This window comes from Periplaneta americana, chromosome 2 (genome assembly GCF_040183065.1).
Source record: "Periplaneta americana isolate PAMFEO1 chromosome 2, P.americana_PAMFEO1_priV1, whole genome shotgun sequence".
Lineage (NCBI taxonomy): Eukaryota > Metazoa > Arthropoda > Insecta > Blattodea > Blattidae > Periplaneta > Periplaneta americana.
In genome coordinates this window covers 112029903-112046185 of record NC_091118.1, presented here as the reverse complement: position 1 = coordinate 112046185, position 16283 = coordinate 112029903, and the positions used below count along the sequence as shown (strand labels likewise).

The 16283-nt window shown below is 35.2% G+C and overlaps 1 protein-coding gene across 5 annotated transcripts in view; it reads left to right on the top strand.

Moving 5' to 3' along the window:
- The first annotated feature begins 275 nt into the window (after nt 1-275).
- ZC3H3 (Zinc finger CCCH domain-containing protein 3) overlaps nt 276-16283 on the top strand; it is a 36897-nt gene continuing 20889 nt past the window's right edge. For 3 of the 5 annotated variants that reach the window (XM_069818279.1, XM_069818283.1, XM_069818282.1), the window contains exons 1-4: nt 276-381; nt 7365-7421; nt 11297-11390; nt 14648-15767. In XM_069818279.1, the coding sequence (XP_069674380.1) occupies nt 11321-11390; nt 14648-15767 (1190 nt within the window). In that variant the 5' untranslated portion in view covers nt 276-381; nt 7365-7421; nt 11297-11320. Of the gene's footprint in view, nt 382-7364; nt 7422-11000; nt 11055-11296; nt 11391-14647; nt 15768-16283 lie in introns of all 5 variants that reach the window. The other 2 variants (XM_069818280.1, XM_069818281.1) reach the window with 2 other exon arrangements.

Sequence of the window (16283 nt, the reverse complement as noted above, 5' to 3'; positions counted from 1 at the left end):
GGAAACCCTAGGTCACATATATATGATCTAGCCTAGGTAGGAAACATACTACAGACCAGAAACTGCAGGTGCTTCAACTACGGCCGAAATTGAAGAAGAAGAAGAAGGTAATGATTATATAGAATCTCCTCTTTTGTAGTTTTGGTAAGTGTTTTATAATTATTTATAGCCTATTATTATTAATTATAATATACAGTCCTGATTATTATCTAAAAAAATCTAGTGGATTTTATGCTATATTTAGTGGTTTCTTAAAAAGCGTATTTCTGCAATGTGGAGTTGGCAATGCTGGTTGTGAAAGTTGAAAGTGGGTGGACTGGGCAGTGTGTACTTACGAAATGTTCTTAGCTTTAAAATGAAGTAGCATTTTACCTTCTATAGGTACAGTACACAATATATTACGTATATTTTCATGTATGGTTGTGTTTTTGTTTATAATAGATTTGATTTGTGAATTTAAACGAATGTGCGAAAATGTGCTAACTTATGTTTGATTTCGAAACCTTGACTGTATTCGGTAAGGGTTTATGAATATTGGGTTAACACATTGGTTGTCATTGGAAGCATTAAAGCTATTCCATCTTACTTAAGTATCATATCCAGGTGCTTATTGATCAAGATTCCAAATTTGAAATTATTAGCAGAGCTTAATTTGGAACAGAAACAGGATATTACACGATCAATGTGACACTGGTCCATAACTTTTCAACCTCTTGATTTTGCAGTTGTACACTTCAAATAATTACTCTCCACGTGAAAGAGCCTTTCTTTGATCATTAAGTTTGACTCCTGGTGAAACTTCCATGTCACCTCACACCACACACGGGAGAAAAAAATGTACTGAAATACTTGAAAATAAACTCGAAATTGTAACACGCCACTCTAAAGATACGATGTGATCACTGTTAAAATTTACTTAGGTTAATAAGTTTCGGGAGAGTAGGTCTACACAACACTATATACTGGATAATTAACAAAGCAACATCTTTAGCAAGGCTTGTGTGCCATCCTAAATCCCAACCACAGTATAATGAAACACAAATCTCCTTTTTCTAAAAAGTTGGACTTAGAACAATCTGGTTCTCAGCCATAGATACCACAATATCTCATTTTCGCTAAAAAAAATTGACATATCACCTTTTGCCTTAAAACCACAGATTTATGAGGTGATTTATTCATATGTTGTGATGGGACGTTGTGATTACTGAATAAATCATCCACCTGATGTCACTTACAGGAGGGACTACATTTTTTGCCATCCTTTAAAATTTGCTAAAAGTTGTTCAGGGTGCTCACAATTTTGTCACAACGAATTTCAACTCTTGTGTCTTTGTGCTTAATTTAGTGACAAATTTCATTTTTTTCGGGCGACCGGGTAGCTCAGTTGGTAGAGCAGCTGGCTACGGACTGGAAGGTCCGGGGTTCGATCCCAGGTGGTGACAGGATTTTTTCTCGTTGCCAAACTTCCAGAACGGCCCCGAGGTTCACTCAGCCTCCTATAAAATTGAGTACCGGGTCTTTCCCGGGGGTAAAAGGCGGCCAGAGCGTGGTGCCGACCATACCACCTCAGTCTAGTGCCGAGGTCATGGAAAGCATGGGGCTCTACTTCCATGCCCCCCAAGTGCCTTCATGGCATGTTACGGGGATACCTTTACCTTTTTACCTTTTCATTTTTTTCGAGTCTTGTAATAAGGCTAAGTCACGGAAGTTGGATATGACCAGATTTAAACTGGCATTTTATTTAGGCCTACCAAAATTTCAAAACAACACATCACGAATTCCTTAAAGTATGTTTTATTATAATGTATGAGTGAGTGAATGCGAATAGTGCATTTTACAGTTTTATTGCAATTGTGTCTCACATTATGTAAAGTACAGAGCCATCATTTTATCCATGTAGCATTCAGCAGTGCCATGGCTGCAGGCACACACTGTTTGCCTGCAGTTCTGTATGCGAAATGTTAGCTGTTCTCGTAATATTATTTTGCAGTTCATCTAATGTTCACGGATTTGATTTATACACTCTGTATTTTAAAGTGACTCACAAATAAAAATCGCAGAGTGAACAAGCAGGCCACAACCTTGCACTAATTACTCTGTTACCAGAGACGTCAGCAGTCACACACAAAGAAATACGAGCTGTATGAGTTGTAGCCCCATCTTACTGAAACACAGCATGCATTCATTCTTCTTCAGTCAAGTGAGGGGGAAAAAACTTCCAAAATTACGGATATGTACCAGGCAGCATTAATTGTTTCCTGAAAAAATAGTGTCAATTATTCGCACTGAAAAACACCAGTTCCATTTTTAAGTAGCTATCGGACTCAAGAAACTAGGTGAAAAACTGTATTTTCCTCTACTGGTTCCTGTCTTCTAGGCTTGCATTTCTGTCGTTTTGTATGGACAAAATTTGAGTGACTTTGTCACTTTGTGTGGTGACACATAGTTGCTGGCTAACTTAGAGACTTTTTATGACGAATGTTCTAATTGAACAGCTATATCATCAAGCTTTTTCTGTCTTAAAATGTTATGTCTTCGATTTTTTTCGTATCTAATAGGTCTACTGTCCCTGTAATTTTGAATGTGCTATTTTATGAACTATATGTCTGTTAGAAGGATCGACTGCAGCAAAACATTTCTAAAATGCTCTACAATGAGCAGGTAATTCGTTTTTTTTTTAATATTAAAGTTTCAACAAACGAAAACTCTTTGTTCTGTACTAAATGACACTGTAAGGAACATTTCTCGAATTTGATGGATGTGAGAACATTTAGAGGTGCTAACATTGATTCTGACCATTATTTAGTATTGTCTCATAAGAGCGAGGATCTCAAATACGGAAAGGAACAAGGGGAACGGAGTAACAAAATTTGACTATAGTAAGCTTAAGGAACCCAGTGTGGCATCTGAACATGTAAACAATCTAGAGAATGTATTAAGAAATACGGAACTAAACAAGTCATCAATATTGAAGAAAGCTGGTCCCATATATCTACAAGTATAAAGAAATCAGTGGAATTGACACTTGACAAGACAAAAAAATATACGTAAGGAGGATGATTGGTACGATGATGAATGTAAACAAGCAACAGAAGAAAATAATATACAGTTTCATAAGATGTACAAGAACAAGTTCACAAGACCTGCCCTTGAAGACTCGTGAAGCAAAGAAAAAGAAAAAAAAAGTACATAGAAGGAAAAAGAGGGAATATGCAAATAGTAAAATGGAGGATCTAGAACATTACAGAACCAAGAATGAAAACTTTTTTTATGGAGAAATGAATAAGAATAGGAAAGATTTTAAACCAAGATTAACCATATGTAGGAATGAAGATGAGGATATAACTGGAGATAAGGATGGCATTTTAAATAGATGGCAGAGACATTTTAAAAAGCTTTTGACTAATGATGAACCTCAAGATCATGATATGATAAATGAAAGTCTGAATAACTGTGATGATGGAGACAACTCTGATGAACAACCACCATCAATAGAGGAAGTACAACAGTCAGTAACAAAATTTAAAAAATGATAAAGCTCCCAGGATAGATAATCTGCAGGCAGAATTACTTAAACAAGGGGGACAAGAATGTACAAAACAAATATATGAATTAATAAATAATATATGGAAGAAAGAAGTCATCCCAGATGAATGGAATAATAGTATAATCTGTCCTCTCCTAAAAAAGGTAGATCCCCTACAATGTACTAACTATAGAGGGATTAGTCTCTTAATCACAATTTATAAAGTTCTCTTCTGTAGCTGCATTTAGTTTGGCAACAGACCATGACTGTTTGGCCAAGCATCTGCATAGAATTAGAATATATCAATCTCCTAACTGCCCATTGTGCAATTCAAATCAAGAAATGGATTCGGAACACCTCAAAATCTGTGCTTCATTGGCTGACCATGACAATATCTTCGAAAAATATTGGAGTGCAAGAGGTCAAATGACTTTGTCAATCACCTGGCATTAGAAAACAACAGCATAAAGTTCTCTCTAATATATTATATCTTAGACTAACTAAATATACAGAAAAAAAGAAGTAGGAAATTATCAATGTGGATTCTCCCCCAATAGATTCACAATAGAAAAAATATTTACATTGAGACACACATTACAAAATCCGCATAATTTATTTGTTGATTTTAAATCTGCATATGATACGGTTAATAGGCAACAATTATACAAGGCAATGTCAGAATTAAATATACCTATAAAGTTAATAAAACTAATATGAATGACCATGGAAAATATCAAATTTTCCTTGAGAATTCAATCAAATCTCAGAAAAATTTGAAACTACGATCGGATTAAGATAAGGGGATGCACTGGCTTGTTTAATATTGCACTGGAGAAAGTAATAAGGACTGCAAAGAACTAACACAATTTATTATAAATCCATACAACTATTAGCATATGTGGATGACATAGATATCATTGCCAGATCTAAAAAGGCGCTGAGTGAAGCCTTGACCTCTTTGGAGAAATCTACGAAGAAAATTAGACTACAAATTAATGAGGGTAAAACTAAATACATGATAGCTAATCCAAAACGAATAAAGAATCCACTTGATCATATTCAGTTTGGACGTTATGTCTTCGAGTATGTGAACAGTTTTACATCAAGGAAATAACGAAAAGAATACTATATGCAAATAGATGTTAATCATGGCCTCATAAGATACATTAAATCTAAACTATTAACTATTAAAAGTAAAATCATAATATATAAAAATTTTATTAGACCAGTACTTACCTAGCCTATGCCTCAAAAACTTGGACCCTTAATAAACAAGATATAGATAGATTAAATATCTTTGTGAGAAAAATACTAAGAGCAATTTTTGGACCACTGCAAGTAAGCAATGAATGGAGAACACGATAAAATGCTGAACCCTAAGAAGCCATTGGCTGAATTGCAGATCGCGCCAGAGGAAGTGAGACAGAACCAGAAAATGCTGAGATCAAGAATACAGAAGAAAAAAACATACGTGAAGGAATCAGATAAGAGCAGCTTAAATTTCACAAATGCAATGAAGTTTAGTGACATGAGTAAAAATTCAAGTGATTTGGGAAGTGATTTAACTAGATTAGTGGTAAGGAAGATCAGTACCGAGAGGAGAAGTGAAATTGTTTCTGTGAGTGCAAGGGCTGATATGGTGAGAAGTGAGGAGAAGAAAAAGACGAGTGAAGTGGATGTTTCTGGTCCAGAGACAGCTAAGGACATAGTAAGTAAAATAAAAAATGAATTAGAGGAGTGTAATAGGAAGTTAAATAAGACGATAGAGATAATGAAAATTGTAAGGAATATGGTGGAGGAGGCTAGCTAGGATACCGAAGTATAATATGTAGAAAATGAGTGAGGTCTGAAAATGGAATGTACACAAGAAACAGACATAATAACGAACATATTGGACTATAGTGTAGTATGTTTCAATAAGTATTATTAGAAACAGTGTGTGTTCGATATAATCTGTGGGACTACAGCCCACGAGGGGCCGAGACCGACCAGCCAGCTGCTGGCCTCACGGCCACATGCCAAAGCAGAGGTGGACGATCATCCAACCAGAATGGAGGTATCGTGTGGTTAGCACGATGACCCCCCCTAGCCGTTATAGCTAGTTTGCGTAACTGGATTTCGCTACCTATATTAGCTCCCTAAGTACATCATGATGCTGGGTGGGCACCAGTCCCATACACTGGCCGAAATTTCATGAGAAAATTTCTTCCCCCATGAGGACTCGAACCAGCGCGCATTCCGTAATGTGAGTCCTAGGCAAGATGCCTTAGACCACGGCGCGGGACGTGTTGGATATAAGTGAAATGAAAATCAAGAACAGAGTGGTAAAAGTGTCAATTTTGAATGAATTAGGGGAGTGTAATAGAAAGTTAAGTAAGATGATAGAGATAATGAAAATAGTGAGGAGTATGGTGGAGGAGGCTAGCTAGGATAGCAAAGTATAATAGGTAGAAAATTACTGTGATCTGAAAATGAAATGTACACAAGAAATAGACATAAATAACGAACATATTGGACAATGGTGTAGTATGTTTTGGTAACAAGTATTATTAGAAACAGTGTGTGTTCGATATAAGTGAACTGAAAATCAAGAACGAAGTGGTGAATGAATTAGGGGAGTGTAATAGGAAGTTAAGTGAGACGATAGAGATAATGAAAATAGTCGACCTGGTTGGCAAGTTGGTATAGCGCTGGCCTTCTATGCCCAAGCTTGCGGGTTCGATCCCGGGCCAGGTCGATGGTATTTAAGTGTGCTTAAATGCGACAGGCTCATGTCAGTAGATTTACTGGCATGTAAAAGAACTCCTGCGGGACAAAATTCCGGCACATCCGGCGACGCTGATATAACCTCTGCAGTTGCGAGCGTCGTTAAATAAAACATAACATTTAACATTTAATGAAAATAGGTGAGGAGTATGGTGGAGGAGACTAGCTAGGATAGCAAAGTATAATATGTAGAAAATTAGTGTGATCTGAAAATGGAATATACACAAGAAATAGACATAATAACGAACATATTGGACAATGGTGTAGTATGTTTTAGTAACAAGTATTATTAGAAACAGTGTGTGTTCGATATAAGTGAACTGAAAATCAAGAACAGAGTTGTAAAAGTGTCAATTTTGAATGATCTAAATTAAGTTGTTAGGTTTTAAAGGTGGGAATACTGATCAATTTAAATGAGGTCGAAAGTTAAATTATAAGAGCGTCTACAAAGGTAGCTATATCTGTAATGAATGTAATTGTGGCACCGGATACAAAATTGTGAGGTCCACGTTACATGGATGTAAATGTTAACATCAAATATATCATATAAGGAGCCAAACATCATTACCATAATAAAAATTGATCGTTTGAAATGGGCTGGACATTTGGCAAGAATGGAAGACTCATGACCAGCTAAAAGAGTCTTTTTGTATAATCCAGGAGGACAGAGATCTAGAGGAAGATCGAGAGCTAGATGGGAGGACAACATAGAAAAGGATGCTAAAGTATTGGAGTGCGTAACTGGACTGGTAAAACAAAAAAACAGAGAGGAGGAGCGAAGACTTCTTGGGACAGTCAGGACTCTTGATGGATTGTAGCGCTGATGATGAAATGACACTGTACTAAATGTCCTGTAAGTTTACCATAAGACTGGCACTCCGATCACAAGGCGCATGCTTCTTGACTGCCTTGCCTTGTTTGTAGCTGACCTTGCATATTGTACTTATTGTTACCCATTCGTGGCAGGTGAGCTCTGCTTGATACTGTGCTGCTGAAAGCAAAAAATGATGGCTCTGTATATCTTTCGATTAAATAGGAGTTGAGTTAACAAAGTTTTAATATTATTTTACAGTGTTTCGTGAGTAAAGGATAAATTAATGTGTCTGAGAAGCTGGCCTAATTGGACTACGTGAGTATGCATAGACCTGCACAAAAACTAAGAAAATGTTTGAACAAATGTACCCAGTCATAAATTAAAATTGTTATGGAATAAGTAAAACTAGTTTCAGAGCCGAATTCATAGTGAACACTATACATGAGTGATACTTATATCAACACCCAAACTCATTTCATATTCATAGTTGTCTCTCGTGGTCGAATAAGTGAGTTAGGATGGACTCTTAAGTGTTACTCATTCATACTGATTTCTGACCAGATACTCGTAGTTGTTCTTCAGAAAGTAGCAATGAAAAAAAAATGACTTCACATAATATTATGCTGGGTACCGTAATCAAAAACGATATTTTGGGAATCTGAAAAACCTTCAGATGTATGTGATGAACAGCAATTATTCAAGAATTTTCGTTTCCACAAATGAACTGTTGTGAACATTTTGGTGTCTTTAATAACAGAGAATGTGAGCAACAAATACCAATTTTTCCATTTATGAAAGTGATTATTGCTCTGAGGTTCTGAGCAAATTCCTCTTTTCGGGTTTTTATTTGCAATGGGCATCGTGATGTACTTGGGGAGCTACGATAGGTAGTGAAATCCGATTGCGAATACCAGCTATAACGGCTGGGGGGATCATCGTGCTAACCACATGATACCTCCATTCTGGTTGGATGATCGTCCATCTCTGCTTCGGCATGTGGGCGTGAGGCCAGCAGCCGGCTGGTCAGTCTAGGCCCTTCACGGGCTGTAGCGCCACGGATTATTATTATATTTGCAATAGTTTGTATTAATATTAACCTTCGGTCCACACCTGTAGAGTAAGAGCTAGAGCGTCTGGCCGCAAAACCAGGTGGCCCGGGTTCGATTCCCGGTTGGGGCAAGTTACCTGGTTGAGGTTTTTTCCGGGGTTTTCCCTCAACCCAATATGAACAAATGCTGAGTAACTTTCGGTGCTGGACCCCAGACTCATTTCACCAGCATTAACACCTTCATCTCATTCAGATGCTAAATAACCTAAGATGTTGATAAAGCGTCGTAAAATAACCTACTAAAAATATTAACTTTCAAATTTTTATATCAACAATTGTTAAAGTCAATATTCAATAAATTACGAAATAAATAATTCATATATTTTCTCCAATATTTATAGCTGCTAATATTCATCCTATACGATTAATTGAAGAGAAAGTCAAAATTTTTCGAATAAAAACTTTATATTTCTACTGGCTATGTATTTATTTATTTACTTTTTGCAGTTGATTTGTTTGAATTTATATCGTGTGACACAGCTAACAGTGTATCTTCTTGTGTAACCTAATATTTTCCCTTAGTTGTTTAGTTGTCGAACATATCATACTTTTCTGAGTGGAAACATGATCACTTTCTTTGTTTTCTATTAATCTTTGTATTTGAATACTAAGTCTTGCAGATGAAATCTTTCTTGGTCTGTGAAATGCTTCCCTTTAGACATTATAATTTGAGATGAACTCAACAATACACAAATAATAATCTGATAAATGCTCTGCTTATCCAGTCAACGAGCACAGAATGCATAGAGTAGACATGAACAGCTTGGAGGTGAAGCCGCTTTTATAGACCGTCGCCATTATGATGCTACCAAAACATTGGGCTCCCGGTTAGCACATGGGCAGTTGATTGTGTTGTTGTATCGTTGTTTTAATTAATAAATGAAGTAATTTCAATGTGCCTACATGTACTGTGTGTGGCTGCACAAACAGGTTTTCAAAAAAATTCCTGGAATAACTTTTCACAGGTAAATATGCATGTGTGAAATGTACTTATTACCGGTAGATAATGAATGATTTAGCTTAGGTTTGTCGGTTAGATTCGTTTTGTTCACGTATTTGTTTGATTAAGAGAAAGGATTAGTGTATTGATATTATTGTAATTAGTTTTTATAATTACTAAATCAGACACGCTTTGTAAACTTAGCATTTACGAGCAAAGCTAACCTAACAACCCAAGTTGGAAGTTTGTGTCGCGTGCTATAGAAAATGGGTGTACCGAGGTTTCTCTTCAACCGAATGCACGTATTCGTTTGATGAAAAAGAAATAGTGTATTAATATTATTGTAATTAATTTTTATAATCACGAAATCAGACTTATGCTTTGCAGACTTAGTAGCTTCATTAACTCGGCCGTGAACTAACTTGACCCAATTGGTAATAAAACTTCACTTTTGTTCGCCGTTATAATCTAATTATATACTATAAACGAAGAGCCTATCAAATGTTATATGGTTAAGAGCATTCCACTTTTTCTCTAAACAAAATCAGGACATCTATACGAAATACTGGCAAAAGGAAGAGAATGGTAATTTGCGTTAAGAAGCAAGTTGCATTATTAAATCGAAGCAAATGGATCAACCTATAAAAGTAATTATTATAGGGTAGCATTTTTATTGGACTAGTAGCAAAATAAGGTCAAACTGTTATCTTCCTTTTTTATCATTATTGTTTGTTTAACCTTCCAGAGTACCTATTAAATACCATACTGCAATTTGAAGAGCTGTCAATTTAAATAACCTGTATATATGTGATTTATCGATGACAGTTTTGCAATTTTTGCTAAAAATACGTGCCTAGCGATTCTGTATTATGAAACAAACAAGGAAGTGTGAGTCCTCCAGGAAATTAGGGACATATGGAATTCTTATTATCATAAGATCTTCTATAACGTAATAGCTATTTTGCAATGTTTTGGTAGCAACAAGATGGCGTCAGGTCCATCAAACCGGCTTCACTCCGTCGAATGGTATTAAGATGCTAGTGTCTACTCTATGTATTCTGTGCTCGTTGTATCCAGTAACACATAAAAAACAGATCCAAAAGGCCGTGACATCACAGGATGCATTACTTCCATATATCATACTGTTGTGTCACTCATTTTATGAGTGTAGATCTTAAATAAGTGTTGTTTATGAAATGGAAACAGAAATGATTGATTCACTTATGACTTATAACTTAAGTGCCCCACTCATTTATAAGTGTTCACTATGAATTCGGCCCTCAGTATATTTTTACAAAGACCCTACAAAAAACTGTTATTTGAATTTTCGTTGAATTGATACTGCCTAATTTTATACTGGAAATATGCACAATTTGCATTATAAGGGTAAAAAAAGTATAGTTATTTCAGTGTTGTACTCATTGTTGGCATTAATTGTATGCAGTTTATATGTTTTTTTAATCATTGACAAACAATATATTTATTATTATTATTATCATCATTATCATTATTATTATCATCATTATCATTATTATTATCATCATTATTAGCATTATCATCATCATCATTATTATTATTATTATTATTATTATTATTATTATTATTATTATTATTATTATTATTATTATTATTATTATTATTATTATTGGTAATCTCCATCTCTAGAAACAGTATTGCCAGTCATCAATGATACAACTTCCATGATTATTGAAAACATTTAGATAGCCTATGTGATTTGGATATATTAATTTTACACAAATGGCTATTTTGGATATGCTTGATATTCTTAAATTTGGAAAAATCTATTAGTATCTATCTTGTAATTTGGAATAACATTTCTTTACAGTAGAGACGTAAAAGTGAAGATTCTGAGAAAGTATGAATGGATGTACGTTGCTAGGTAAATGTTTACAAAACAGTTAGTTTTCATTTTGCTAAGTACTATGGGATGTATTATATGATATTGCAAGACAGTTGTTTACAAAGCAGCCATCTTGTATCTTTTGAGAAAGAATGGATATATTGTAGAATATTTTTAGGTAGATATTTCTAAAGCAGTAAACTTGAGTAAGAATGACTTTATTGTAGAATATTGCTAGGTCCCATGTATACAAAGCTGTGTACTTTCATTCTGTTCCCTAGAATAAGACGAATACCTAGCTGACGATGGCTTATGTGAAGCAGCTGACTGACAATAAAGCATACAAGCTCCAAGAGGAATGCAAATATCTGAAAAGTAAGTTTGGTGCCACATTAGCAACCTTTTTTGTCTTCAGGATATTTCATAGGTTCAGTACTATAACAAGATAACTCTATTTTTTTTTTCTGGATTTGAGTTATCTACTTCAGTGTATTATTTAAGTAGTGAGCTTAGAGATTCATTCATTCATAGTGTTCTGCCCAAGGGCAGATCTTTCACTGCAAACCCAGCATTCTTCAATCTTTCCTATTTTCTGCCTTCCTGTTAGTCTCCACATATGATCCATATATTTTAATGTCTTCTGTTATTTATCTTCTTCTGCCTCAAACTATTCTCCCGTTCACAATTCCTTCCAGTGCATCCTTCAGTAGACAGTTTCTTCTCAGTCAGTGTGACCCAGCCAATTCCTTTTTCTCTTCCTGATCAGCTTGAGCATTATTTTTTCCTCATCTATTCTTTCCAACACAGCTTCATTTCTTATTCTGTCTGTCCATTTCACACACTCCATTCTTCTCCATATCCACATTTCAACTGCTTCTATTTGCTTCTCTTCACTTCGTCGTAATGTCCATGTTTCTGCCCCATGCAATGCTATACTTCACACATAGCACTTCACTAGTCTCTTCCTTCAGGGTTTCTTAAACTAAATTTATTGAAACATAAAAGAAGTCCATTACACAGCACTGCTACTCCTGTGTAATATGTAGCTAAAAGAAAAAAAAAAACAAAAATGTTGGTGATTCACACTAAAAAGATCTTTATTCCGAAGTTTTAGGCTACATATTACATCAGTACGAAAGTGTTACCTCCTAATTTTTTTTTCAGAAACTTTAATTCCTAATAGTCCACACCTGTGGAGTAATAATAGAGGCGTTCAGAAGCTAACATGATTAACTCCACTTTTGGTTATTTCAGAGTTTGTAAGTTGGCAATGTATTAAATTGACCATATTTTTAGTGGTCAATGTGATTTGCTCCATAGTTCAGTAAGTCCACAGACTGCAGTATTCTTCTCGACTACATCACAGAATCAATAGTGTGTGTTTAACTTTAACCTTGAATATCTCAAAATCTTTGGAAAAGGAGTTAATCATATTGACTTCTGAATGCCTCAATTAGCATGTCTAGCCGTGAAACCAGGTGGCCTGGGTTCGATTCCCAGTTGGGGCAAATTACCTGGTTGAGATTTTTTCTGGGGTTTTTCCTCAACCAAATATGAGCAAATGCTACGTAACTTTCGGTGCTGGACCCCAGACTCATTTCACCAGCATTATCATCTTCATCTCATTCAGACGCTAAATAACCTAAGATGTTGATACAGCATTGTAAAATAACTTACTAAAAAAAGTTAATTCCTAATCTTTTGATATTTAAGTGAAGTATTCCTACATCTTTCATAAACATCCTGTTATTTTTCTACAATGTCACCGTCATTCCATCTTGATCTTATTGCGATTCTGGAGATAAGCACGAACACTTTGTTTCATCTCATAATGGTGGATCCATGTTTCGTTTCCTGTTACGATGCATGACAGAAAAATATCTGCATTATTTGCATAAGGCTCCAGAAGCTCTGAACAGATGTCTTTCTGGGTCGTCTGTCAGCATTTTCGGTACCCACTGGGAACAAACCTTTCTGTAACTAAGCTTCTTAGCTCGGGAGTGGTTGCTGGAAAAAGTTGCGTGATTGGTAGCGCATGAGGAATTTAACAAGTATTGTTCCAATACCACAAATATCCTAAACATATAAAGAAAGAAAGATATAAAGAAAATTGAGGAAAACCTAAAGAAAGCATATAAAAGAAAGAAATATGGATAATAAAGAAAATAAACATACAATTTTCCATTCACTTTTGAAATGCAACAGATTAAGGGCCAATTATATAAAGCTTGAACTGAGATTAAGAGTTAAATATGGCCGCCATTCAAGTTGAACCCAGCTTTTCTGCTGTATAAACGCTAATTTAAGTTCATGTTATTGAAAGTTGTATACATGAACCAGTTATTTTTAAGTTTTTCATTCGGTATTGTAATGTACAGTACAAGTAACATTTTATTATTCAAAATTCATACGTGTGTAACATCTTCGGCTGTGAAATAATTGTATTGCAGTTATTAAAAATATGTAAACAAAAGTATAAAGAGTTATTGCATCTCAAATTTATAATTAATTTTGTTCACTCTTATCTTTTGGTTGTTCCTATTTGTACAGCATGTATACTGCAGCCAGGTAGCACGCATAAGAATTGGAAGGCCATTTGTGCTCTGTTTCTTATACATCTATGACTTTAATGTGACATGATGTAATTTTTTAATGTTGAATTTCTGGTAAAAAAATTAAAAGACCTCTGATATTTGAATATATTTATACTTTGTTTTTATGTATAAAATTTGATCTGTAGCAATTTTATCATTACATGTTTCATAGTTTCTGAACTTCATGATCAGACTGTGTATAAAATGTTAGTTTCCATTGTTACCAGATATGGTTATTAAATAAGATCCTTCTGAGATTTTGTTGATCTGGCAGAATTGGATTTCATTTTTGAGTTAGCACATGTATGGTAATAGAGTTTCGCTCAGTGTTAAAGTAGATGAGGATTATGACTATAGTCAGGCAGCGTACATTTCAAAGTGCGCAGAAACCAAGTACTCCTACTGGTCAGATTGGAGTGGGGATTAAGTCATTTGTCTTGAGTCTCTTGAAGAGTACAGATCTGCTCCTGTGAAGTATGGTTTACTCTAGATAGTGTAATATAGCATTGTTCTATTCTTACTATGTTAGTTTTATTTCAGGTCAATCTTAAATTGCAAAATGGTCTACCACTCTGTCACGCCTCTGGTTATCAGTTAATGGGTGTGGAACAATGACGTCATGTGAAACTCGAGAAAGGAAGTGCTATGTTTTGGATATTGCCTGGCTATAGCGGACAAGAAATAGTAAATTTTGCCTGGAACTTATTCCTTTGAGGACATGGGATTCCTGATTTATGATGGAAACTATTTTTATTGCTCTCAAAAATGTCCATTGACCTTGGCCAGGTTAAAAACCATAAACCTCGGTCTAATAGTAGTTGTGATCATAATGGTAGTTTCTCACCAAGCACTGTTTAACACAATTTGTACAGCTGCAAGTGAAATTGCTGAATAAATGGCGTTTATGTAACATGATACAGAAATGACTATAAAAGTAGGATTCATTTTTACAGAATTATCTTCAGCTTTGTTATTATTGGTTCTTGGTGCAATGAATGTCGAACTTTTTGTAAATGATACAATGTTAACTACTTTCAGGTTTAATTCAGCAGTACAAGCTCCATCATAAGAGAAGAGAGACTATGTCATTCAATTCAGAGAGAGCTTCGAGAGTTGGTCAGATACCGAGAGCAAATGCATCCAGATACAAGAAAATTAACGTGAATTTAAAGAATAAGGAAGAATTAAGTACAGACAGTAAATTACCATGTGGTCCATCAGACCCTTCAGTGATGTTGCCAGTAACATGTAACCTTCAGGAAAGTCAAATTGGTAATTCATTGAGTTACTCTGGTCAAGAATCTTCAGGTGAAGGAGGTTTAGGCTGTAGGAGTGGTAGGATGTACTTTAATCCCCATTTTTCCAAATTAAATAGCGTGAAAACTCAGAATCCAACAGAAAATTCAGACTCTTCTAAACTCAAACATTCTGTTCACGTGAATCCGAAAGTTTTGGCACAGATCATGAAGTTAAATATGCAAAATGAAGTGACAGAGACTGATAGAAACTTAGAGTCCAGAGGTATTTCATCAGTAGATGTGAACTCTCCCACTAAAAAATACGTAGTTCGAAGTAGAACAAAATTAATAAAACAGAATGTTTCATCGAGAAACTCGACATCTACCTCACAATTTGTGCCAAAGAAGAAATTGTCTCCATTATACAAGACGTACCAGGGACCTCTGATGTCTGTCAGTAGGACCAAGTTGGTGCGAGCCAAGCTGAGGAGATCTAGTCAGAGCTCGCAAAATGGGAAAATAGGAGCTACAAGGAGCAGCTCCAAGACTTGCATAATGGTTGTCAAAGCTGCAAGAGCAGTGTGTTCAAAGTATAAATTGACGAAGGCCAATACAAGCAGGATACCAGTTACCAAATCTCGGTATAGCAGTGCAGTGAATAAAACCTCAAGCCAGGAGTCAAAGTATAAGATAGATAGGAGGTTTTACAAAACACCAAAGAGAATGAAGAAAGTGAAGAAGTACTCTTTGCAATATGAAGCATTTAAACGGGAACCTATTCTGCAGAATAAATTCTCTAAGACGTTCAATAGAAACAAAAAAATTTATTCGTTCTCAAGAGCAAAGTTTGGTAACAGAATTTGGAATAATTCTCTGCAACCACAAAGAGTGACTGTGGTTAATGAGAAGTTGAGGAGAATGTAAGTATAGCCAGTTTTTTTAATTATAACATTATTTCATGGTTCAGCTCAATGGAGGGACCAGGTTTCAATTTCTGGGCAGTTTTTGTGCAACTGGAGGTAGATAGTATGGAATCAGGTTTTGTCATAGTCCTTCACTTTTATGTTGTGTCATCTTATGAACGTTGATTAACCTGAATATTAGGATAAAATAATAAAAACAAGAGATTAGATTGAACATTTTACAATTCTGGTGTAATAGTAAGAAACAAGACATTTCTAAAGTTACGTTCAGACTGACTTAAATAGTTATATTATAGAAATTTTTGTTTCAAAATATGTCGTGAAAAGTTACAGAAATCAGTAATGCCAAGTTTTATAAAAACTTTCATATTACATAATATTTCTCGTGTTCTATGATCAAGTAAGTTATGCTTCTCACACAGAGCAGTAACACAGAACTTAAGCATGTGTCCAACTTCTCATTTGTCAGCATGTGTATCTCTAGTCAAGAATGGAGTGATCAAGTAAAAAGGT